A 25,821-nucleotide genomic window follows, 5' to 3' on the forward strand; every position below is an offset into this window, starting at 1 on the left:
AAATAAATACGTTATAATGTGCGTTTTTTTTTTGCTAATCATAAGGTTTTTTCTTAAACCTGATTCTATTTAATAATACTTAGCTATACACAGAGTCATAGAAACACAACCTACTATTAGTTACATCTTCCATGGAATTATTCAAAATACTGGCATTTTCTTTTTTGTAGCCATTTAAGACAGGTTATAATCTGATAAGTGAAATAGACAAAACGTTTAGGGCGTTCAGACAAGGCAGATAGAACGTCCATAATCATTACATTTTATGTATGCTTGGTTATTGCGTATGTTGAAGTTGTACGTTGATGACTAAGGTATTCGTAAGTCATGAAGAACTGTTCAAGATTTTTGAGTAGGCTGGATCAATGACAAAACTCAATCTTTGGATTGGTTTAAGGCGTTATATCGTATATCCATGGATCGATAGAACCTTAACATGGAAGCGACTTGCAGGTTAGCAATAAGGGCTGGAACTTGTGGAAGCTTGTATTTCTTTTTTTTTCGCTTTCAATTAGATTTTAGGTTATTCACTGCAGCATCTACTTTTTGGTGTATAATGTGAGATTGTGCTACATAAGTTTTCTGTGATGCAGTGCCATCAGGCACCACCGCTACAATAACTGATATATCGTACTTATGACTGAAGCAAACCCAAAAGCTCTTCGTAATTTATAGGTTACCAATTAACGTGAAAATGAGCTAAAATAACTAACCAGAAATATTTTACCTGTACCGTCATCATTTTTATTTCAGTATGATCAGTACTTATTACTTTTTTTTATTCTCATCGTGGCGTCCATTTTATTCTCTTATTTGTTTTCTTTGCCCAGATTTCACACAAATTCTCCATATTACATGTTAGATATACGCCAACAGATGACATATGAAGTTTCCGAATAGCTTTCATCACCTTTAGTTGATACATCCCTTCTCGACAAACTATACTAGTATCCTCACTAATAATGTTGTCCTCATTCGTAAAAGTGTACATCTAAAAAACGACACGTACACGCATAAATGTAAATCTTCTTATTTTTTTCTGTCTCTTTATATTTTTATTTAAAAATTCTTTGTCCTTTAGTTTATGATTCTTCACAGTCTCTCTCTCACTTTGTTTACTTCGCCTCCTTTGATTATACCTCTGTTCGCTGTTCGATGCTTCCGTGTTTAAAAATCCCCGCCAAAATTTTAAGTTTTGTCTGCATGTATGTTTGTGTCTATCGGTTTGTTTGGAATCCAGTGTTTTCAATTGCTGCGAGCATAAATAATAATTGACATGCTGAACTGAATTAAACTCGCCATCAGCATTGCTTTTCTAATATTTTACATAAACAAGTATAGTGTTTCGTATCATGAGAAAGAACCTGCTTAATTGGACAATTTCCCCTTCACCCTCTTAGTTTGAATGTAGCGTAAACTTACTACCCGACAATCTACTGCCGGCTTTTATAAACACATGGATTCTTTGCAATGATGGTTCTATCCTACAGAAAGTACCTGATGGCACTGATAAGTAGGCAGTGCCTTCAGAGAGTACAACTATAAAGCCCGCAAACCGTATTTGAGATTGCGTCTGTTACTAAACAGAACACATATTAGTGGAAGTCCATTTTTATTTCTGTAGGCCACATCTAGTTATGTAAGTCATAAATTGGTTAATTTCTCATTAGGTTAACAGGGCCAGCCAGAATAAATATATTACCATTTCTCTATATGAGTCGACAAGCAATTTGGCTGACAACAAAGCCAAATACGACCGTATCGGTGCTGTCGAATTCCCCGCTTTCTTAAATAACATTGCTGCTGTAGTGACCCATCAATGATTGTTCATTACAAAGCTACACCGTAGTTTCCTTCTCAGGTGGTTAAAGCCTCATTAATCTAGATGAGCTCGTGTTCTTTGGAACCTGTTACCAATGTTTGCATCAATTCACAAACGACTTTTCATATGTCAAGTGACCGTTTCAAAGTCACATGTCACATGCAAATGAAAAGGCGTCACAAGCAATTCAATTCGAGAAATTTTTTTTTCGTGTGCTTCCGTTTGATTGCATGGACCTTTTGTGTTCAAAGCTATTCGGTGCAAATTAATAAAGCCACCAGTTTTTACACAGTATCTACACGCTGGCCCATCATATCGTGATTGTATTGACCTCTGGTTAGCCCTGCATTTTCGTTTTTTACCTTTCATTTGTTTTTTTACCTCTCCTCATCCATCGATTCTGTACATTGGCTTATTAGTCATTCTTTTTATTAGCATTATTATACTGATAATATAAATATAATCATTCCAATAATATTATATACCATAGTTTTTCATTTCTATATGTACCATTGATACCTTTCTATTGCTATATATGCACTAGAATGCTTATGCGTGTAATCATCATTATATATATCGTGTACTTATACTTTTCCTATTATTATGATTTATTAGTACATCTATATATACTGTAAATCTACGCAATCGTTGTTGTTCTCAAGCTTCCTCGCCACGTATTGCATCATGTATGCAGCATAGGCAGAATGTTTCATCTATCGAAATTCTGCATATTCGTTCATCGCGTAGGCCCCTTAGGTTTATTCTTTTTCAAATAAGTTTGTCTTTTTCAGTTAGTTCAAACCAAATATGGTACGGTACAATGAGACTCTAAGTGACGTAAGTTTCTGCTCCAAGGAACGAAATACCATATTCTCTATGTAGACCTCAAAAACCAGCAAACAACGACCCAGCTATCCAATATGGCCCAGCTAAATGTGTCAAAATTTTCCTTTGTTCTTGCTTTGTTCCAGTAATTTTTCTTTGAGCTTTCTACAGGGATCTGCTTTTTTGTTAGCTTGACCTAAAGCTTCGACAGGTAATGTACTAATACTTTAGGTTAGTGATACCGCCAATCTGGAGCAAACAGTGAACAGTAAAAAATGATTCAAACAATCCTTTCTTTTCCATGTAAGCAAATCTCAGAGCCATCCACTCATTTTAATCACCCTATTAGTTACAATCAAGTTGTGTAGCACCAGTTGATTTTGACAAATTTTCGAGCATAGTTATACGCTTTATACTCTGGTTCGTATAGATAAAAACCGATGTGATCCTAAAGCTGAACAGGTTCTACGAAGAAGCGTAGTATTATACAAACACACATCAATCACTTTAACGAGAGGTTCACTTTAGGACGTGCTGCAAACATTTAATTTTAAACATAAATCCTTGAAGCCTATAGATAACAAGGTATAATACATAGGTATGCCAGAGCCTTGGAAAATTTGAAACGAAGCATACGCTGGAGCAGCGTTGAGTCTATTAATGGTCGTGGCTTAAGGAGCATTAGTAGAACATAGAAACATGTGCGATTATGGCATGATCTAGTCTACAGCACCCAAAACTGTCGCTTCCCCTTAGCAGGGGCGTGTAATTGATAACACACTTGATTTTGTTTATCCTGTGATCTTCGTCTCTGGCCTAATGGGTTCCTCATTAAATTCAACAGATGCATTCCCTCTAACGTTTATTCATGCTTCGCTGAATTCGCAAAAAGTAGTGGCAATACACGAATGGCGTATAGTTTTCCCAACAATGAGCGGATGACAACCGTTATACGACGCCCTTATCTGTATATTCATAGATATCATCCTCTTCGTCGTCCAGCTCATCGTCTTCTTCTTCCAGCAGGTCGTTTTTGCCTGAAATGAATGACATATAGGGAATAAATAGTAGATAAATGTCTCCCGAGTAATAGTAGATGTAAAAAAGTAATATCTTTATTTGCTCATACATGTGGTCTAGTATATGTCGACTTCACGATCACGGGGTCTGTTTATTATGATTGTACTGGCAAGTCATTCACGCACAGCATTCAAGTACATACAGACGCACCAAGGCATACAAAAAACATTTCTGGATTGGGTAACGACAGGGCCCCCGCGTTCTGCGACAAACTAAGGAAATCCGTTGAACTGAATTGACAATTATTATAAATTATTACATTTTAACAATATTGACCATACAGGAGAGAACGACAATAATTTGTTTGCCTTATGAAGAAAAGAGAAAAATAAAGCGCTTCCACCTAGAACAACGAAGTAAAGTAACAATCAAACTAGGTTTGCTATTTTCATTATTCAACACCACTTCCGCTAAGTTCACCCTATTTTTTTTTTTTCGTTTTGTGTCTTTTACGTCTTTTCCCAAGTGTGCGCCTAAATTTGTTATCCGTCTCGCTCTGTACAAAAGATTATACTCGTTCATATGCAGTTGGACACGACAAGAGAGTCGAGATAAACTGTAACTAGACTCATGACGTGTTCTACAAACATCACAACCAACATCCCAGCTTCGTTTCACATTTCAGATACATATAAGTTACATTAAGGCATTTGGAACGACAAACGAATACCAACCCAATGGTTGTTCCAATTCGTCTTGTTCTCCACATACTCGTCATCGTACGAGTAGGCTCATGTCGTCGTCTCAATGAGGCGGTTTAACAGTTCATATAGCCACTGTGCCCGTCGTTGGCTGTACCGCTGCTAGGCATATCGCCATCTAAACAGGAACCAGATTGAGGCCAAACAATATAACCAAGGCTACAATGGAACTTAGTTGAGAAAAAAGAAATGAGAAAACCAAACCTAAAAAAAGCAAATAGAAAATGGCGAAAGTTGAAAGTCTAGGTTAAGCAAGCGGTGGACAGAAAAGTTCACCCCGAATCGAGGTGGGGAAGAACAAGTATGGATTAGAAAAAAACTTAAGGCCGCTACTAAAGTTTTGAAGCTAGAAGATTTTTTAAATTCACTTTCGTCGAAGATACGGTGATGAATTCTTTAAAGGTATTCCATTCCTGTAGCGGTTGGTAGAGAATGTAGCACGAACCTCGACGGTTCACATGCCTCTATTGTATTCATGATCTTTGGCATGAGGGCATGTATTTACGTCTGAGATAGACTGTGGGGGTAGACTTCGTTTGAAGTCTTGGAGCTTGGAATGTTACAGACGTTCAGGAGCACTAAACTATTTAACAAAATGTGATTCGGAATCACCCCGATATAAACATGCTAATGGAGAGCTGCATATTAAGTAGAGAAAAAAAAGCAGACTGCGACATGTGCACGGTACGTACGCAGGTGATTGGTTCAGGCTGAGCGTTCATGCGTTGGAAGGCAACACCTATGAAAAATCGACGTAACTTATACAACGTCCATCGTCTAGCATGGGCAATCTGATTAGAAGACACGATCATCAGAAAGTATAATTTGAGTGCAGGTAACCACAGGCATTCTATAAGAGACGAGAAGAACGAGGCGGGTCTAGGGGGTGACATGCCCAGCTGGTGTTCGAGTCAAATCTAATTAGCCAACTAAACAACAATAGGATTAGTCGACAAAACTTGACGGACTCTGAGCACCGGTGCTGATGTCGCCATCATTGGTGCTACTATTCATCGCCTTATGAAAACTATCCCTACTTGCGCTTTTCTGCGGAGCGGTGACAAGGACTCCGCCCGTAGCTCCTGGCCGGAGCACCGATTGACCAGCAGTTGTTGTCGATGCTGCGTTCGCCTGAGCTATGGCTGATGTAGGGGCAGCCAGAAGCGATTGAGAGTCGTGCTCCGATGAGGAAGAGCTCGTCGAACTTGCCGAAGAGGATCGGCCACCCACAGCCAGCGGTACAGCTACTGCAACGGCGGGCTTTGGCAATGCGGGTAGTAACTGACCGTTGGTTGCACCTCCACTACCCCCTGATCCCGCACTACTGTTCACGCTTCCCTGTAATAACAATGAAGGTGTACAATTGAAAAAGAGGTTAGACATTTATACACTCCCAAGCACAAAGGCATGAGAATACATTGACTATCATTATCTTATTGTATTTTTATTAATGTAAGATTATAATTGATCTCTGTGAACTTCCTAGTCAATGAATATACATATTTTTTCCCTAAAATAATATTGGCTAAGACGTCGATTCATTTTCGGTGGGAAGTACTTCTTATTTATTTTTGGTGACAACCATATAAGCCGCAGTACAACAGATCAAGTATTGACACAAATATAAACAAACAGAATCATTTACCACTACAATTAGTATAGTGTTATCAGTTAGTATAAGTAATATGAAATAATGCTACTTTATATACAGGTTAATATAACTATATTAATAAATGGCCTATCAGGTTAGCTCACTCGCTACGCGCCACAAGGTTGTACACCTATGCTCTCTTTGCGCTTAACAATAAAATTATACCTCTTCATTGTATGATCAAAATAATATTGTTTTTTTTTGTGTCGGCTGTTTTCATACTGCCATAAACAAACAGCACCTGAGTTCTTTTTTAATTTGTAGCTACATTGAGTGCCAGGTAATTTTAATTGCGCATCACTTTAATTCTACAAAAAAATCCCCCCCGTACTTTATTAAAGTGGCTAATATCCTTCGCCCAGACCATATCCCCATAACTAACAGTATAATGTGTAAAGTATACGCAAGGCAACTTTACGGCAAATGATCTCAAAATTTATCAGTACATAAGTAGGCAGTTTTTAATAGCCAAATCTACTCGCTGAACGAGTGTGAGAAAGAGAACCGACTTTCTAAATCTTTTATTATGGTAATTTTTATTAGAATCTCACTTTATGGTTGATATTTGTATCCTAACTTAGGTTTTCGTTACCCAGATGAATCACTCTGAATTTTTACATCGAGGTCTTTAATCCCATATATTCTAACTAATTTATTTAATTATTCAGAATTATCTGCAACACACTACAGGAGTTGACATTGTTAACAGACATCAGTATTTTAACGCTGTCTGGATACGCATCATGCTGAAGCAGATCCTTTGGGACGGGCTTAGCGAAGTTGAACAACAGCAATAAAATATGGTCTGTAGGGCAGAAGTTGAACATCGTGGTCTTGAAAGTGAGTCTCCAATTTTGTTTTAGTGGATATTTAATATTTCGCTTTTCCTCATTCGAAGGATATCACAGGTCTGTGTGATGAGCCGAGGCTAGACTCTCACTGAAGGTAGAACGGACTGGACAGCCTTAAATGCGCTTTTCAAGTTGCAGTCGCTGTGAGTGACATCTACGAGAATGTTATTTTTTGATAGTCCAGACAGTGTCGTTCCGAAAGCCCAGCAGGAAATTAACCGCGGAATAGGCGTTTCTATTCGCGTATGGTCGTGATGAGATCAGCTTTAAGTCTTCGGCGTTCGAGATAATTGCATTGCCTACCACACGTTCGAACACTTCATAGTTCACGACTGTGAGTAAATCATGCGCTTGCCTCCTTCATGCACAGCAGCGATCCAAGCATATCGATCTATATTGGATATTTTTCCATCTGCGAGGAGCGTTATATAAGCCACATGCCGATATATGTTGAAAAAAAGAATTTTAATGGTAGAGAGGGAAGTGGAGTTAGCTCAATCTATGGCCGATAATGTCTTTCCTGTCGTAATGGCGCACTCGGTCGACTTGACTGTTATTTATCATTTTCTTCGTCTTCTATTTCGCCGTACCTCTCTGCCGAAATTAACGTAACTGGCTTCGTTGGCGTAAGCCGTGGGAAGCGTCGGTTGGGCGTACGTAGGAGTTAAGTTATGAGCGGGTGGAGGAGCTGGATGCGTGAGGAACGGCTGTGGCGTGTACTGGCCTGTGTAAGGCGGCATCGCCGTCGGAATAGTCCAGCCCGTCGGCGCAGATAACTCAACCCCAACACCAGTATCCAGTCGCATATCGTTAATACCTTTAAAGAAAACGAAGAAAAATTGCGTGTATCTAAGAGGAAAACCTTACCAGATGTAAGTAGTTATTTATTCGTCTGTGAATCTACTGCAAACATTTAATATGCAACCTCTTAAATAACAGTTGACCTAATCGGAACAATGCCAACAGCTGAAGGATGATTCCACATTCTTCCAAAATAAAAAAAAATATTTTTTATTTTGGAAGGCTCACTACGATTGTTTCGTGCAGGGGATCTAAGTCGCTATTGTAATTTAACGTATAGCCACTCACGTTTAACTATATCATCACTGAAGACGTAGTAGCACTGTTCACTAAAGCTACTCTTGTTCACTGTATGCTTGATAAGGCCCTCTTTGAGCAATCTAGTCGCCTTCTTTTTTGCATCCTTCCTATCACGAAAACCGGTCACGTGATGGAGCAGCCAGTCGACACAATCGCTGCCAAGAAACGCGTTTCGAATCGTAATTTTAAGCCACATACGGTCTCGCACATCCAAACCCGAATCTGGAGACGCCATCGCCTACAGCATGAAGCCGCGGTACCGACAAAAAGGTCCAAAACACTCTCACTACATTTCCTTGCAGTCTATACGATAGCTCAGTATACAATACTATCATTGATTTTCACACACCAAAATGATACACAAAACAAGACATGGTAGCTATAATACCAGAGCTACTTTCTAATGCTACGTCTACACATAAAGTTCACTGGTGCGTATTCAATTAACTTCGAAACCTCAAATATGCGACAAACTGTCGTGGACAGACAAGGATAGCCCTACAAGCTTCAACTATCCAACGTACCTCGGTGATATGCCTATTTGGCGTATCGTCTACACTAAGTGAAAGTAGGGGATTTGAGTCGTGCTCGGTGCCTAGCGATGATGAGGTAATAGTTGATACCGATGGTGGACGCAATGGTGGAGGTAACTCTCCGCAGGCACCCTGACCAGGCCCGAGGAACTGAGGGGTACAGCCTAAAGCGGCCTCCGTGTGTGCAACCCAAGCACCAGGATCGATTGGTCGGACCTACGAACCACATAAATGAATTCACTAAATTCAAATTTTTCTTTAACAGGATCGATTTTCTAAGTTCAGCCACAAACAACCACATATACCTTGGGACAGACGCTCAAAAAAAACAAACATCTGGAAAGGCAATTTCAGAACGTCTGTGAGTAGCATATTCTAAGCGAAGGACTTGCTTTATGCAGAAATCACTTTTCGCACATTGGGAACAAAAAACGTGTGCAATCAGAAACGTTACCTGTTCCGTTCGTGGTATAGTGAAATAGCCTTTTGGGTTAGGTTCCCAACATTTAGCCACCACCAGTTTAATTGGGCCGGGCTTCTGTACGGCGTCACGAAGTACCTTGACGGCATGGTCATTGGACATTTGGTCGAAGCTGATGTCATTTACCTGCAAGATCATATCCCCCGGCTCGATGCGACCATCTTCAGCTACCGCACCTCTGAAATGTAACCGAGATTATCGAGTTTATGTAAAACCCTGTATCAAGCATTTAAAGTTTACGCAAATTGTATACTATATGCTGCATAGCAAAAGCTACACCGGCAATCATTACTCCTTTCACTTATACGTTATTGACGTTATGTTACACGTTTGCAGTTTGTCATATGTTGTCAACGTTTACGTCGAACAATGCAGTACAATCGCCTGCAAGACCCACAAGGACCAGCAAACGTTTAGTGGATAAGGTATCACAATATTTCACTTCAAATTGCCGGGAAATGCGCTACTAACCCTTTCATGATTGACCCTACATAGATTCCACCATCTCCTCCGCGATTAGACTGCCCGACTATACTGATACCAAGAAAGTTGACGGAATCTGTAATGATTTATAGCCAATATGAGAACAGCTATTAATTCCGTCCGTTAAATTAAACTCTTGTATCGTTTGCTTTTTCAGTTTATGGGAATCTGCTGCTGCTGTTATTATCATCAATACTATCGACGTGCAACTCCTAGTGTTACAGCTTAATAAAAGTTGAATGATAATCCTATCCAGCATGAACCAAGCAAAGAAATAAAACTACTGTAAACGAAATAAATACAAGTTCGTAATGGGGCCTTTTTTCTTTGTCTCTTTCTCAAACTCACCTAAATTCAATGTAACTGTGATAATATTTAAAGACACACTACTATCCGTAATACTCGACATGGTACTGCTCGCCGCTCCACTCATCAGGGTGAGCTTCTTCCTCCGTCGTCGTCGGAGTTGCTGCTGTCGACTATGATAGAGTCTTGAAACACTGCTTTCGTCGGTCGTTGTACTCATCCGAGAGGTGAGATCCGAATCGTCATCAGAGTCGAGCACCGTTGAAGATTCCACATCGGAAGTCATTACCGAGGATGAGTCATAGTCATACTTCCTCTGGTCTAACGCTCTGTCTTTGTGAGGCGGTAACTGATTTGATCTGAGAGAAATCAAATGAAATGAGTTACGTATAATAGGCAACATAAGGGATAACGAGCTAAGTAAAATAAATATGGTATTGGTTCTGTACCTGGATTTTAACTAATGAAGATATTTAATCATGTGACTGAGGTTATTTGCACGGCTGGTAGGGAATTCTGGCGTTACTGATGAGGTTCAAATAAACAGCTTGGGCGTAACTGCGGGGTCTCAAAAAAGCGCCTATTAAAATAGGCTCTGATTTAGATACCCCAGAAGAGAAAACTGAAACTTTGAAAGAAAGCTGCACCTTATCTTTACCATTTATCTTTGGAGATGTTAGTGCGGCAACGAAAACGCTTGGCTATGTGTGTGTCTAATAAGATTCTAACTATGTGTAAAACGTTTACTGCTTAGGGACCAAGAAAAGTTTCATTCTGTGGTGAAAAATACAAATGTCAAAAATTCTTTAAAAACAAGCTTGGCCAAAGATCGCTGATAATATATATGTATATAATCCGTGACGAAACATTTTTCAAAAAAAACCAACCTAGCCCAATTTATCAACCTGTCTCCTCTTATTCGCAAATAACCCCTTTGTTTTAAACGAGGGCGTTCCCGTTGATGCTGCATGTCATTACTGATGCAGATAGCCCTACAGCTTACCTGTGATGCTCTTTTTGACGTCTGTAGTAGCGACCCTCTCCGATTGCGGCTCCGTTGGCGTCCGTCGCGCCAGTCGATGCTGTCACCTGTGAGGCGCTGTCGGATGCATTGCTTCCGTCTCTTGACACAAGCCACGAAACGACGCGACCCTTGAATGCTGGCAGGACGGCTGAATCCTCGACGATTTCCTCCTTCACCACGCTGAATCGTTGTAAGCGGCCGCATAGTAGCGCATCAAGACAACATTTAGAATTTAACCACACAGAGAGAAGTCACAAATGTAACTTATTGATGGTGTCCTATATGACGAGAAGTCTTATGCCATTAAGGGAGCTTACTAGTCATAGTAGATATGCATGTAAACAACTATTTTATATTATCTAAAATATGTCTCCATATGTGGCACATAATTTAGAGCGAAAGGAAGGTTGAAAATTAGAGATATAGGCTAGTAAAGAGGCGTACGTTACACGATGGATGTAACGACAATCATAGTATAACGCAATGTATATACATAGACAATGTGTGTACATAGAATTAACATTTTCTTAATTTCATAATTAGAATGAATGCGCATCATATGAGAACATTTTTGTAGCAAAATCGCTTGCGTAGATTATATGTAGAAATGAACAGGCGCAACCACTTTTAATTTAGTTCCAGTATATAAACGAAAAATGTTTTTGTCTCGTATTGCAATTTACTCGAAATTTACAAATTAGGTACGATACATAAATATTTAACACGCGGTGCTGTTCCAAATGGTGCTCTCAAGTACAATTTTCATCTGAAGCTAACAGGCCTGTATTTTGGCTGCTGTTTCTCGCTATGGAACGACTATTAAATGGTCACGTTAAACCGTACTAGAAATGACAGAGACGCAATACAGAACCCACTGGACCTGCCTCGGGATCTCGCTTTACTTCATCCTTTTAAGCCAGGTCATATTAGATCGAGGTGGTCGCATGGATTACCTAGCTAATTGGCACATTGCTAATGTAACAGAAGCATTCCGCGTAGTCCAAGCGGAACAGCAATGCCTTCTATCCAGTATCATACTACGATCCGGGTACAAATATATTCGAAACAGGTTTTTTGTTCAGTGCCCAGCAACCCGGAAGTTTACGACAAATTATCATTATCTCGAAGTTTTTAGCCAAACTTCGCTAAATCGCAAAACAACCTTTACATTTATTGTCTTTTTAATTTTCTCCACACATATATTTATAAGCAAGCAAAAGTCGGTGGCTATGTGGTGTGTGTTTGTATGTCTGGAATCAATCCGCTGTTTTCGGAATGAGCTTCTTCAGAAAGCGTTTCTATGCTGTATCAACAACCTTTTTGTATTCATACAAATTGTTGCGGAACGCAAGTAGTGTCTCCTAGTCTGTTTCAGTCTGAGGCTTAGCCGTTCTATTCTATACTATAGCGTAGTTAAGTGCACCCACTTTTTGGAGCGAGCGCGCATAACAGAAAGTCGTATATGATACAATTGATCGTTATGAGGACAGACAGAATACGACTGAGTTTTTGCGTCGAACACCGGTTACCACTATCCGGCGCTTGCTTGGTCTGTAAATGTTATTCATGATGACCCGGCATAAGTTGCTCTGTCGCTACTCGTACTATTTCTATTCCTACAATAAAGCGAAAATACAATATCTATCTGTTAACATGAACGTATTAACCATAAATGAGGATAACAACACGCTTAGTAATCACTAACTGTAATAGCCTTGATGACCAGTCATAATCGCATGATGCCTCTTCGGTTTCACAGATTCTCCCTTCTCCCCTTGTCCTTATTTTATCGTTGTATCCATCAGTTCGAACGAAACTTCAATTTCATTTCATTGACGTGCTTAAAGCGTTTGTATTATAGTTTACAATATGACTACCCGGCAATGCATCGACCGGCGGGTCGATATTGCCGCCGTTGCTGCTGCACACGACTGATAACTACGGTCGCAGAACTTGAAATAGAGGTCAACATTACCATCGAATGATGTGTAATGACCTCAACACTAACGGGGCTACGAAAACAGTGTCATGGTTGTCCATAATTCTTGTCATAAATCCTGACAACTTTTAATGAGCTATATATATATATATACACCCAGCATATCGTTAGCAGTTTGGTAAAAGCATTGTTCTCTCCTTTTCTGCAGGAATCTGATTCTGAATTCCTGTACATTTAATGACTGAGGCGATACGAATTAGTCAAAGAATCGATTTACACGTAGGAAACTTCTTGAGCACCAATTAAACTGGTTCGACGATATAACCAATTCGAATGAGCGGAACACGACAGTGCCGACGGGCAACACAGGTTCGAAGAAAACTACTGATTATAATTCACAGGTAAAATTTATAGTTACAAAAAAAAAGATAATTTGTTTGCACATCAGAGAATTTTATTGATGATGTTGCAACCGCCCACTGCTATCTTATTGGCTGGTTTGCCTTTAATAATAGACCATGGAAACCACGAAATGGTTGTACAAAACGCAAGAAAATAAAAGGTGATATCTGTTACGACCGGGCTGGGATATTCAGTGGACGTACACGTATCGAAGTTTGAGTCAGCTTGTAGAGGGAACCGTATATTGTCCCGTGGCAGTGAATGGTACTTGTTCAAATTTATCCATCTCGCTTATGGGGAAACATGCTACACCCTGTAAAGCTATATTGCTACTTATCTTTTTTACTATGTGTAGAATGCACTAATAACTGAACAACCATAGCGTAGAATCATGATGACAAAGTAATACAAGCCGTGGTTATTATTATTATTTTCAATTATTATTATTATACTGTAATTTGAATAGCTAAAAACACATCTATACCTAGTCAAACTTACATTATGTAGCATGTATTGATAGTAACGGACTTTACAATGTAATGCAGGTTTACATCATAGTCTTGAGTGCGTTACGGTTGGAACCACGTGCAAAATAATTGCGGTGGTAACATCTTTATATGAACACAGCTACGTCTACCTATACTACTAAATAATTCGTTTAGCAACATATATTCAAAACCTACGGTGTACTAGGTATAAGTTTTAACAACCATATATTGCTTTGGTTCTGCACAGAATATGTAGTTACGTATATTTATACACGCACCAAGCAAGACAGTATCAATACAATTTGCAAATAGCTTATGGCTAGTATTATATCTGGTACGTGATATGTAGTGTGAAAATACTCATTATTATGTGAACAGTAAGTTGGAAAATATTTTTTTTTAAATAGAACGCCAATTAATAATTACACAAATCTAAATCAAATCAAGATCAGACAGATGATTTGACTTGCTTTATAGGAAACTTCTTAGAATGCAATAAACGACAAGGGCCTGTGGACTGCCTCAGTGTTCGCATTTTTCGACTTCGGACTCACGACGCTTTCACTAATTCAACCAGATAACGATAATCAATAACGACATCACGCAACATAAAAATCAAGTTGGTCTTTTCAATACACCATCAATGCTGCAAGAAGTATCCCTCATGTATTTTAATCTGCTGAATTCAATGAAGGATGGCATATTACCCCAGTTTAAAAATTGTTCCCACCTATGATGGCTGGTCGTGTTTAATTTTCATGTAAAATCACTTTCGCACGAATCTTCATGACGATATTTTTGAGCGGCGTGCTTGAGAAATCAATGAATGTTCAAAAAATGTGCTTCACTTCGTCGTGAATAATAGTTAGGGTCATAACCATGAAATGCATTACCTCTGTCATCGGTTAACTAGCAAGCTTTCATAATCCATGAAAACGTACTTAACGAATTTTTTCCACCTAGTTTGTATCTTCTCTCCCCAGAAGAATTGGAGTTACCTAAAACGAAATTTCGGTGTCAACGAGGTGAAACGAAAGCGTCTTATTCCAAACGTATGGATATTGCTTCGAATTACTTTATTCCAACTCAATCTTGACCACATATCTGCTATGTATATCGTATCGAAACTAGAACATTTAAATTACGATAGCACTAACAATGACGTTTTCAAAATAAACATTTTCTAGCAACGACAGTACGACAAAAATCCGTCTCTTTTTAGAAACTATTCCAGTCATGAAAAGGATCCTATATGAAACTTTGCCATTTCAACGTGAATTCCTTATCCGCTACCTCTTTCCTAAAATCAGCTTATAATATGCCGATCTTTATAACACCACACAAAAACGTGCAGTACTCCCGCCTGCTTTGCTGCATTAGCTGATTCAGTTACTTTTGTCATATCACTGAATAAGCGTCAATTAGATACCACCGAAATTGCAGCATAAATACAAAATTGGATATGAGCATCTATAATATAATAAACTAACACCACCGCTACAATCCACCTTCTTAATAAAATTCTTTCATATGAAGATATAGTATAAACAAATGAAACGCGTATATGCCGTTGTATGAAAGTCCTTCATTCGCTTGTTCGTAATAACCGGTACAAATCAACTATTATTACACAAATATATATACCTTCCCTTTGGTCATCTTATTTTATCATTTCATTTAAATCTAAATATGCGCGAACTGGCACGAATGGCGTGGCAAGACCAACCCATCTCCTGCCTGTCGCCCGCGTTTCATTGACAGCACCAATATGAAAAAGTAGACGAAAAGCGAGGTCGCTGCCAGCTAGTCGTAAGGGTAGCAGAAAGAAAGCTGATAACGAAAGATAGCCCCAGAAAGAACACAAGATAAGCCGAGCCGAAATTAATTGATTGATGAGAAAGACTAAAGCTACGAAGAGCAACACTATACGGACATTACACGCAACCGATTCTCCTAACAAACCGATGAATTCCCACCAAAATCGCATCCTCAGCAGTAACATAGACGACCACTTCCACCGCAAAAGCCTGTCTGCGCTGCTGACAGTTTGGTACCGCAGCGACGTTACCAGCATCGATATACGTCGCGCGAACTGGCTGTAACGGAACGCAGCACTGGAAACACGGTAGCAGGACAGTAACAGGCGGCCCTAGAAGAACCAGAATGACCAGGAGCGAACGAAACGATGTCGACGAGATCGGAGGGAGGAAAAAAAAGGAACAGCGACGAAGCACGCAGAAGAGGCGCTGACAGGAGGGAACAGTCCGCGGCCCACACTGTCTGGATGTCCCCGTTGCTGTCAACTGTTACCGGCATAACGGTAATCACAATTACAATCCCAACAATAGCAATACGGTATTTCGACGAATAATAATAATAGTAACTAAGATAAGCGGTAATAAGTGAAAAAAGCGGATAGGATGAGTGTCGTTCAGCAAACGGCTGCAACAGCAGCGACGACCGCGGTGTAGTGCGATTATGTGTCCGTGTCTCGTCTGGTTACGATAGGCATATATATCTAGTTCTAGCCATTAGTTTTCGGTTTTTAGTTAAGGTTTACCTTCTTTCTTTGAACATACATGCGGTAGTCCAGCAATGGCAGCAGTTGACAATAGATACAAAACGTCTGGCACGAAAGCGAATTGCAATGGCCAACCAGCGATAGTCAAACCCAGCCCTGATTGCATGAGCTGTTATTGCAGCTGCTGCTACTGTTGGCAGTACTATTTTTTTTTATTCGAACGGTACGTCTTTTTCGTCGGTGCATTCCACTAGAAAAGATGCCAGCATCACTGTATAGGAGAAAAGGATCCCCCATTGAGGCAGGAAGAAGGCGAAGACCTGTTTTTATCTTGACTCTTCCAGCCAGCGCACACTTTCTCTCTTTGTATTTGCGATGCATCACTTCGCTCCTTGGAACTCGCCGTTACTCTCGGTACGTAAAGACAACCAGCAATAGTTTGCACTAATAAAGCGTCATGTTTCAAAACGTTGTAACCGATAATAGTTATCGTTCATCCCTGTAAGCAATCAGGGAAGTATAACGGGGTAGATAATAAATTGAACGTTCGCTATTTTTCCGCCGTACTGAAACTACTTCAACCTACTAACCAACGAGCGGATACGCTTGAAGTAAGGATTAATCATACAGACCAAAAGCACTAGAGGAATACAAAACAAGCTGCATAATTACATATGATATTATACGCAAATGGCTAAAGATAAGCAGTGAAACGTGTGTGGAAACCTAATAATAAGTGTTGTAGTGAGTACCCATTGTATAATAGCTAGCCACAAGCAATTCTAATTATGATAAACAATGACGCTGTATAATGTCTTTTCTTCACGCTTGAAAATAACAAAATATGATAAGCATCTAAAATATGCAATTCTTTAATGATTTTCATTAAATTTTCGATTTCACTAAGAAATATATTACTGAAAACAAAGCGTTCAACTGTCGCACTACATAATAAATTTTTGTTCCACTAAACTGGGCAATGTGCCACTGAATGAACGATTATGACAACTTAAATGTAACGCGATTCAAGCAGTTACCAGCGAAGAAGGCTCGACCGGTAGGCTGCTGTCGGGAATAATACGTAGACCATGCACGTCAGCAAGATCACCTCATCCCATTGATAGTAATTTAATTACTTTGTTTTCTAGTTTATTACGTTGTTGTGTTATGGTCGTATGTCTCAGCGCTGTTTCGAGCGAGCAGCATTATCAACAGTGAAAAACATAGCATAAGCCAACAAAAAGAGAGAAAAAAAAACAGGAGTAATAACAGTGTTATGTTGCATTCGAATGTCGCAGCATGCACCTACGGCGCATCATCTTCTAGAACAACTTTCGGCAACACCTAAAGTACCACGCACTAAACGAGAGACATGTTGGCATTGGATGTGCTGCTGACTGATAAATAAGCTGCTACCTTGAAACCAATTTCCCTAGCTCTTGATAGGCTGCATAGTATGCCCAGTAAGTACTCTGCTTCGGATCGATTAGGGATTCACATTTTACGGAGTCGTAGCCGTCTCATTATCACGGTTGCCTGTCATATGGTATTCCTGATAAATTCGGTAAGCTAAAACAGTGCAAAAAATGCAAGCCGTGTCCAATAGATTAGCATTTGAAGTTTCCTGCTATCATCTGGGCGGCAAGAAGTACAAATTCTTCTTTGTTTAACTGTTGTTGTCTGGGTCAATAAAGAATCTTCCTTAATCCTTTTTTGCCTGGCGGAGTGGCTGTGCGGCAAAAAAGCTTTCATCGAGTCGGTTATCGTTATTACGTGATCGAGTTTCTTCGGTCGTATTACGGAAGAGGCCTTTTAAATGACTGCTGGACTGTGACGTTTTATGGAAATAAAATCAAGTTAGAACATATTTTACAATAGGGAAGTGGTTAGAATTACTGAAATTGCTAGTTTAGTTAAAATTTAGCAGGTACCTTTGGAGTAATAAAGTCATGGAGGGTTTAGCTATCTACTCTTAAAGAGGTGCTCCTCATATTACGCTTTAATCGAAAGGAAAGGCGCCCTTTGCGAAAAAGCTACAATTAGACAACTCCTATGGCAAGAGGATTCATTAGAAGACATTTCATTGTTTATATTGTATAGTTATACGTGGATGTCTGGCATGACCGTTGGCATGACCGTGCTTTGCAGATGTCCAGGCGAGTTCATCTGATCTACAAAGGTTATATCCATGAAAGCAGAATCGCAGCCTGCACTAGCTTTGGCGTGACCCACCTATTATATAGGTCCCGCGCAATCCACTCAGTGAACAGCATCTCGCATGCACGCAAGCTGTTTTGAAGCTGAACCGAGCTTTCACTGATGGACCTGAAGGTACTATAGAGGCATTACCTTCGATGAAAGTTACTCAAATGGTTTTTGAGGCATGGATCGGTAAGCAGGTTGTATTGCTCCATTTAAAAAGAAATACTTCATAATTAATTTCACTGAGTTACTGAGACGTTAAACAGAGCAGTAACAATCCATACAGTATATCTATGGTGCTAAAGGTTACTGGCTTGGCTTGAATGCAATGTTCGGGAACTTTCGCATATTTTTCAAAAGCCTGCACTCCGTAATTCTAGAACTGAACGGTGGTCCAAGTGAGATCGACACGTACATCACCTTCAGTTTAACCTCTTTTAATGAAGCTGGTACGTCTTAGCCAAAAGAGCCATTGAAACATGTTAAAAAATCAGACAGACTTGAGCCACTATACAGCACATGCAGATGATACCTGTAACGAAAGTCAACGTAAGGGTTGCTCTAAAATTCCCACTGCCGCCCTGTATATAATTAATAATATTTATAGCGTCCAATCAATGGCGCAAACTGCGACGGTTTTACTAGACTGTACCTTAGATCTTACAAATCAGTTTTTGCCTTATTCAAAGGTGTACAAAGCTAATAAAAGTAAGTAAATTAGCCCTGAATCAGCCGTAAACCAAATCATAAGATGGCACCTCGGGTAACAATCTCCCAGGGCTAATACGCCCGAAAGAGCTACAATTATGGCATTTAACCATTAAACGATGTCAAATCTACTGAGTTTAATAGCAAACTTGTGAACTCAATATAGGCATGCAGCTCTCAATGTAATCAATAAAGTTTCTATTACAGTCAAGAATCGTAGATATATGTTAAGTTGAAAGAACACGAACGTAGAATTAGCGACTACATACAAGAGAATTAACATAAACACTTCTCTATGTGAGGACTTCCCCCTTCTAGAGGTGACGCACTCCAGAGGTGAGTTATGCTTGGATACAACAAGTGAAAACTACATCGAAGTGGGTTCTGAACGGCGTGTCTAGATCGTTTACAACCTCTACAAACATTACGATCAGCTGTTGAGATTAACACTTAATAAAAGCGTATCCTATCGATCTATCAGTTGACGAAGAAACATCTATGGTAGATCACTGTCGAGAAATGGGTAGTAACTGTTACTGTAAGTTGGACTTACCCGAAATCAGCGTCGAGCGACTTGAAAAAGAACTTAAAGTTGGTGCGTTGTAAGGCGCCTTTGAAATCCTGTAGTGTCACCTGAGCTAGCGGTACCGGTACTTTCACAAGATAAGGCGTCTCCTCATCGTCAACGTAAAAGAAGATTTTGGTTTCGCTTTCGTTTTGGGCCATCATTTTGGAGCTGGACAATGACAAGATTTGGCCAGAGTTCCTAGAGCTACTATTTCCAACTGGAGTCCTCCCGATATAAATGTTAGCCAAAACTATTCGGCTAGCAAATTACGCATGCCTTGTTGGTAGCTAGAGCACAGCCCGGCCAGGCGGGAGCAAAGCTTAGGTATGCTCAAGCTAGGCTCTAGATAAATTCATTTTACTTACTCAAAATCGGCATGCAGACAAGTAGGCAGGGGCTACCCGCACCAGTGTTATACTACTGTTATTGCTACAAGATGTACGAACTCTATGAAGTACCGCCCTCCACTACGGTCCGTAGCGTCAAATCATAACTCCGATCTGACTTCGCCAGCTTCTTGAGCCAGCAATCTCTGACAACACAACGGAGCATAACAGGACTCCTAATATTCGTAGAACAGATATACGTATACACGAAATGTCGTAATCGCAACTGTGGAAGCAAGCGGAACCGAAAGCCACTGTTGACAATCTACCGATCGGCGACACGTAGCACTCACATGCACTCTGTAACACTGCTAGCCAACGTAAGGCTGGCTACTAATAGAATCTGATGTCGTATGTACTGTATCCAGCACACGACACGGGGCACAGCAGCTTGCTACAACGATTAGCAGCACCGGTACTCAGCCTCATAGGAGCACCGTGTACACAACACTTGCACTTTTATTTTCGTACTAGCAGGAGCCGAGATAGAAATAGCTGGAGCACCAAAGCACCAGTGACCCCATACAACAAAACGACCAAGCCCGTACTACTAGCGCAAGACAGCAGGAGACCGAGGATCATTTCGGGAGAGACGTGTTTAGCAGACGAAATTACTGCGGTATCCGACCCTGCTTGCACATAAGAAGTCCAGGTAGTGGCTGCTGTGTGCTGCGAGTATCGAGCGAATCGGCATGACCCGCTATTTGAAGCCCGGAGATTTCAAGTATTGGTAGATATTTTCAGAAGCAGCAGCTCGATTATTATAAAAAGTAGCAAATAGCGTTTAGTTTACGAGACTGGCGGCAATGTCACTTTTTGATCGGAAAAGATCTTCGTCTCCTTCACTCTCTCTAGCTTCGGAGCTCCATGACATAGACCGAGTTCTGCTGGCGTGCTGCTGTCGTTACAGAATCCATTGCTACCACAGCTTCTGCGAAGCGTCTGCTAAAAAAGAGCAACATTGTCTCCGCTGTTAATAATTTGGGGGGGCAAAGCGCCTACCTAACTATTTTCTCTTGCCGTGTAACTGAGTGGCGCCGCCTATCAGGTTGATGTTTATAAACAGAGCGGTGTTATACAAATAAAAAGACGTAAGAAGTAGGCGGGCTTGGATGTGTTTGACAAACGGCGGGAATACGGGTATTGATCATGGGAAGCAGCATCACAAAGCAGGCATATATTGCGCAGCCAAAATCTGCAATGAGTGCAGGATCTCAAGCCAGGCCTTGATTGAACGGGGCAAACGCGGAGAAATAAGTGCATAAATTCATTGTAAACTGATCTGAAAAAGGAATTTTTTTACCTTTGTGAGTGATAGCTGTTATATAACTCGTTTGACATAACAGTAACATATGCTTATTTAAAATTTTTTTTGCTTTATAGAGAGCTCAAATAAGACAGTTTACGTACGACTAGTGTTATCGAAGCATAACGTCTAAGGTGGACCAAGTGCAAGACCAAGACCGTCGTCTACCTCACTACTCACTAATTCTCAATTTTTCACTCCGAATCAGCCCAGAAACACATATTGTTTTTACTTATTTATCTGTTTAGGTTAATGTGTTCGTGGTTTGCGAATGATTTTGGGTAAGTAGGTATAGAAAAATTACTTAACACATGAATTTTGCTTTGCTGTATTCCAAAGGTCCGAAAAATGTTATTTAAAAAAACTTATTTACGTCCGTGCATAACTAAAAGAGATGACAATTGGATGATCTGATTTCATTTTATTGACCGGGACTCTTCTGAAGTAAACTAAATGCGTTCATTTAAGCTACAGGTTAGCTTGCTGTTTGTAAGCAAAGTACAGATCGAGCGGCTGTTGGATGTAGAGCGAAGTTTCTACATTGATTTTCGTGCGAAAAAAAGCACAAATTTGCTATATATTATACATTGGGATTTGTGTGATTTTAAGTAATCCATTACAAAGTGTGTGTCATTCCGTTTTCTTTCGACGTGGGTGCTAATAAAACTTGAGATGGCGGCCTAAAATTATGCGGCAAGCCGTGAGATAACACAAGGCCAATTTTTGGTTGTAAATGAATAACTTAATCTAGGACCATAGCTGTTCAAGCTTCGAGTGATGATTATATGTTAGTGCATATCAGGGCTCGAACGCGCGGTAATTTAATTTCAGATTATTCGTCTATGTAAGCAAATCTTCCGTCTCTAAGACAGCCTTAAGTTGGACCAAACAAAGTGACATTTTGTATAATGTATAATTTTTATAATGTAGACCAAGATTTTTATGTATATACATCACTGAGAAAAATCCTAGTCTACGAAAATATCAACTGAATATAACATTTTTTACACATTTATACATATATCTGTATATACATATATAGCAATTAAGAGAAAAAAAAATAAAATCAGCAATGGGAAGTACTTGAGATCTATATTTGTTCATTCAAGAAAAGAACTTCTCAGTGCTAGACGTTCAAAATCTGTCTTTACCTTAAAAGATATCGCATAACAGACGAGACAATATAGGTTTTTAAAACTAAGTTATTTGACTTACAACCGAGAAATTAATTAATTTAGGTATTTATTATTTTTGACACCATCGTATGCTTTCAGGTTTTTTTTTTTATCAAATCAGCGCTTCATCCAGTTTACTCATACTACGTCTATGATATAACAAAAAAAAAAACAACCTATGATACAGAAAGAGACATTTTCTGGTGTTAGGTAAAACATTATTTGGAAAAAACGTTTCTTTTTTATCATTCAGTTTCGCTTTCTTTTCGAAACTTGTTTAAGCTTCCTAGCGTTTATTCCTACCGTATATTCAAAGCTGTTTGCTTGGTGTTAACAAACAATTCGTGTTAGATAGCCCGCCCGAATTTCGATCGCACTGTAAATTAAAGGGAATAACTCCAGTAAGCCTCACTAAATGTAGCATAATTTCTAAATTCAGGCGATTTCTGATTTTTCATACGGTAAAGTGTATCTGGAAAAACGACTATATTTACATACGTTATGAGGTGTATGGCGTTATGTTTTTAATCCAGCTGCTTTATTATCTGATTTGGTTAACCTTTCTTTAATTTTTCTTATCACTGTCTTCTTAACGTCAGTCTAGTCTGCTAAGATATTAAATTAGATAGTCTCTTAAAGTAAAATAATCAATACATTAATATTCTACAACTTTCGTATGCATGTTCTCTTCACAAGAATACATTTTGATTATCGACTATGGCTGGGAGCGCTCTCATTACTTCGGCGTCTGATTTACAATGTGATGACGGAAACACGGCCGTTCATCTAAAGGCCTCATACTCACCTCAGCTCTATATCCATACCATAATATACAACACAATATTTCAATTCTTTTTTAGTTTCCTGCATTACATATATAATTACTATAAGTTTTAGTGTCTGTTCGTGTACGAATATATCAATGTAGAAGTGACAGTCTTATGTTTAAAAAGACACCATTGTAAGCGGTCATCTTCGTTAACGTTATTCTGTCTCTTTATGAACAGGGTAACAGTAGTGTTCTGTTCTTTTTTCTGCTGCATTTTGTTTTGGCTTTTAAACTGATCTCCTCAAAACGCCGCCGCATTCCGGACAAGTGTTGTCATTCCTCTTTACGTCCGTCTTTTATTTGTTGTCATCTATTTGCTTACTGGTATTTAGCAGCTAATAGCTGCGGCACCAGTTAGCTCTACCTGCCAAGATAGTGATCGTAAAATAAGTGCAATAACAAGCAAATCATATACCCACACCGATTTTATCATGCTATACACACAGTCCCCAGTCTGTCAGTCAAAAACAACTTCTTTTGTTTTTGACACAGGTCCTTTTGAACGCCACCGAAAAGTGGATAGGCATCAGAAGAAAGAACCGCAGCATCAAAAGCATAAAAAACTTGTCCGTTTTATATGTTTAGTGTTTAAGCGGTTGAGCATGACGTCAAATCGCTGGCTTAGCTCAATACGAATAATTATTCCTAAAGCTTTTCTTAGAACGAAATGTATCTACGCCCGAATTTAAACCTGGATCACCACCTGTCTTTAAGTTTAACAGGCAAACACCTTACCCTTTGCGTCTCAGGGGAACAGCATCGAAACCACAGAAAACAACAATCGGTCTAATAACAAGTGCAGAAAACAATAGAGCGAACATGCAAGAGAGAACTCATGCTTTTTTCAAATGCTATCTCTCAAAAAAACAGCGGTGACTGCTGTTTTTTTGAGGAGAGCCAGCACTTGAAGAAACAGGAGGTGAAATTTAACCAAAACAAACTGGAAGATTTTGGTCTTAAACTACGTCTGGATGCACCTGTATGTTTTAGCGGAACTCCGCCGGTTCCTTAGTAGGGGAGGTAAATAAATATAGACAAACTAAAGTTGCCGCCATTAGCAACAAACTTCATGTTGGCTTAGTCAACCATCACTGCCTGAGGAGGCGGGCAGCTGACCGCTTGGCGGCAATCTGTAATGGATGAACGGATTGGCAATAGCAGAACTGGAGCCAAGGGTCTCGGGCGTTGTGCATTAGCGGTGCCACAACGACCAGCGGCGGCGTGAACGTGCCAAACGTCAATACAGGCAGATACTTGAATAGACTACCGCCCGCGAGATGTGATAGATAATTATAGCGGGAAAACTGTATTTGTTAAAAAATTTGTTTCGTGGCTTCAAATGATAGATACCTTCCAACGATAACCGCAGTAGTGGAAAATGGTTTTCAACTTCAGATACGGTGGAATTCAGTATGAGTTGATAATATCACACGACAAGTATAAATTATAAAAATTAAATCTAAGTTAGTACCAAATGTGGCAAAAAAGAATTCGCATAGGAAGCAGCGCCTAATATTCTCAAGTAAGGCAGACAGCGTTTTTCTCTCAATGCCTATCAGCATAAAAAGCTGAAAGATTATCTTTAAGAAGGAAAGATCTCAGGGTTGTTGTATTCATCGTTAATATACTATTTAGCCAAAAAAATCCCCGTTATGGCATACGAGGTAAGGTGTTTGTCTGCTAAAGTTGACGGACACATGCTACTCTGGGGTCGAATCTGATCGTACACACTTTGTTTTATGCTGGAAGCCAGCCGTGTGGTGGATTATCTAACAGAAGTAGCGACGAAAAATTGGAAATGTTTAATATACTATTGAATCGAATAAAGATATGCATATATAATTTTGCGTTGAACTGTGACGCGGTGCATTGTAAATTTCGTTGGAAATGATAAGAGCGAACGAAATCTATGGAAGTAGAATAGTTTCTTCGATCAAATCCAATATTTTTTAAAATTTGAGCTTTTACCATGGTTCGTTTGTCAACAGTTGAAATTAGTGTTGCGTTAATTATCGACATAACTGTTTGAAAGGAAATTTCGGTTCGGGCTTAGTGTGCTTTATGTGGTAGCACATTGGCGCAGAGGTTCTAGTCTAAAACGTTAAGTTAGTTGGCACCGTAGCTCTGGATTTATTTCTAATAATAAAACATCACAACAATTTTAACTGGGTTTAAGTCAAACCTTATATAGAATCAGTGTTGTGTTACTGTGCAATCTAACCGTGCAAATATTTAGGTAATAACTGTGTGACAATAAACGTTATTTTTTGATACTAGGTCTATTTTTGGAAAATATATGGAAAATGTCGTTGGAAAATGACTTGTTTCATTCCATAATTACTGGTTACGAAATCATACCTGCATTTTTTTTGTAAAAGATCAGTCTACTAGAAAATACCCCACCCTACGTCGTGACCAAACAAATGAAAGACACATTCG

At 39.5% G+C, this 25,821-nt stretch overlaps 1 protein-coding gene and 2 long non-coding RNA genes across 4 annotated transcripts; 1 reads left to right on the forward strand and 2 right to left on the reverse strand.

The window, feature by feature from the left end:
* Nucleotides 1–1,014: 1,014 nt before the first annotated feature.
* Nucleotides 1,015–20,992, reverse strand: LOC111252723 (segment polarity protein dishevelled-like). 2 transcript variants are annotated; one of them, XR_002674319.2, is made up of 11 exons: nucleotides 19,672–20,991; nucleotides 10,838–11,038; nucleotides 9,877–10,193; nucleotides 9,517–9,604; nucleotides 9,019–9,223; nucleotides 8,556–8,780; nucleotides 8,020–8,269; nucleotides 7,521–7,747; nucleotides 5,466–5,766; nucleotides 4,402–4,546; nucleotides 1,015–3,684 (listed from the first exon to the last, which is right to left on the reverse strand). XR_002674319.2 is itself a non-coding variant. In XM_022811044.2 (10 exons), exons 1-10 carry the CDS (start codon nucleotides 19,845–19,847, stop codon nucleotides 3,596–3,598), a joined length of 2,079 nt encoding a protein of 692 aa, XP_022666779.1. In that variant the 5' UTR covers nucleotides 19,848–20,992; the 3' UTR covers nucleotides 1,015–3,595. The 2 variants fall into 2 exon arrangements, 1 of the variants encoding a protein (XP_022666779.1); XM_022811044.2 differs by lacking the exon at nucleotides 4,402–4,546 and having other exon boundaries at nucleotides 19,672–20,992.
* Nucleotides 7,675–9,837, forward strand: LOC147754840 (uncharacterized). Its single transcript, XR_015330496.1, has 3 exons — nucleotides 7,675–7,802; nucleotides 9,382–9,470; nucleotides 9,686–9,837. It is a non-coding gene; the product is annotated as an uncharacterized LOC147754840 (long non-coding RNA).
* Nucleotides 20,993–21,784: 792 nt separating the features above from the next.
* On the reverse strand, nucleotides 21,785–24,575 carry LOC147754841 (uncharacterized). The gene is made up of 2 exons (XR_015330497.1): nucleotides 24,118–24,575; nucleotides 21,785–23,746 (listed from the first exon to the last, which is right to left on the reverse strand). It is a non-coding gene; the product is annotated as an uncharacterized LOC147754841 (long non-coding RNA).
* Between the last annotated feature and the right edge of the window lie 1,246 nt (nucleotides 24,576–25,821).

The sequence above is a fragment of the Varroa destructor genome, unplaced genomic scaffold, assembly GCF_002443255.2.
Source record: "Varroa destructor unplaced genomic scaffold, Vdes_3.0 BEIS01000006.1, whole genome shotgun sequence".
In the NCBI taxonomy this organism is placed as follows: domain Eukaryota; kingdom Metazoa; phylum Arthropoda; class Arachnida; order Mesostigmata; family Varroidae; genus Varroa; species Varroa destructor.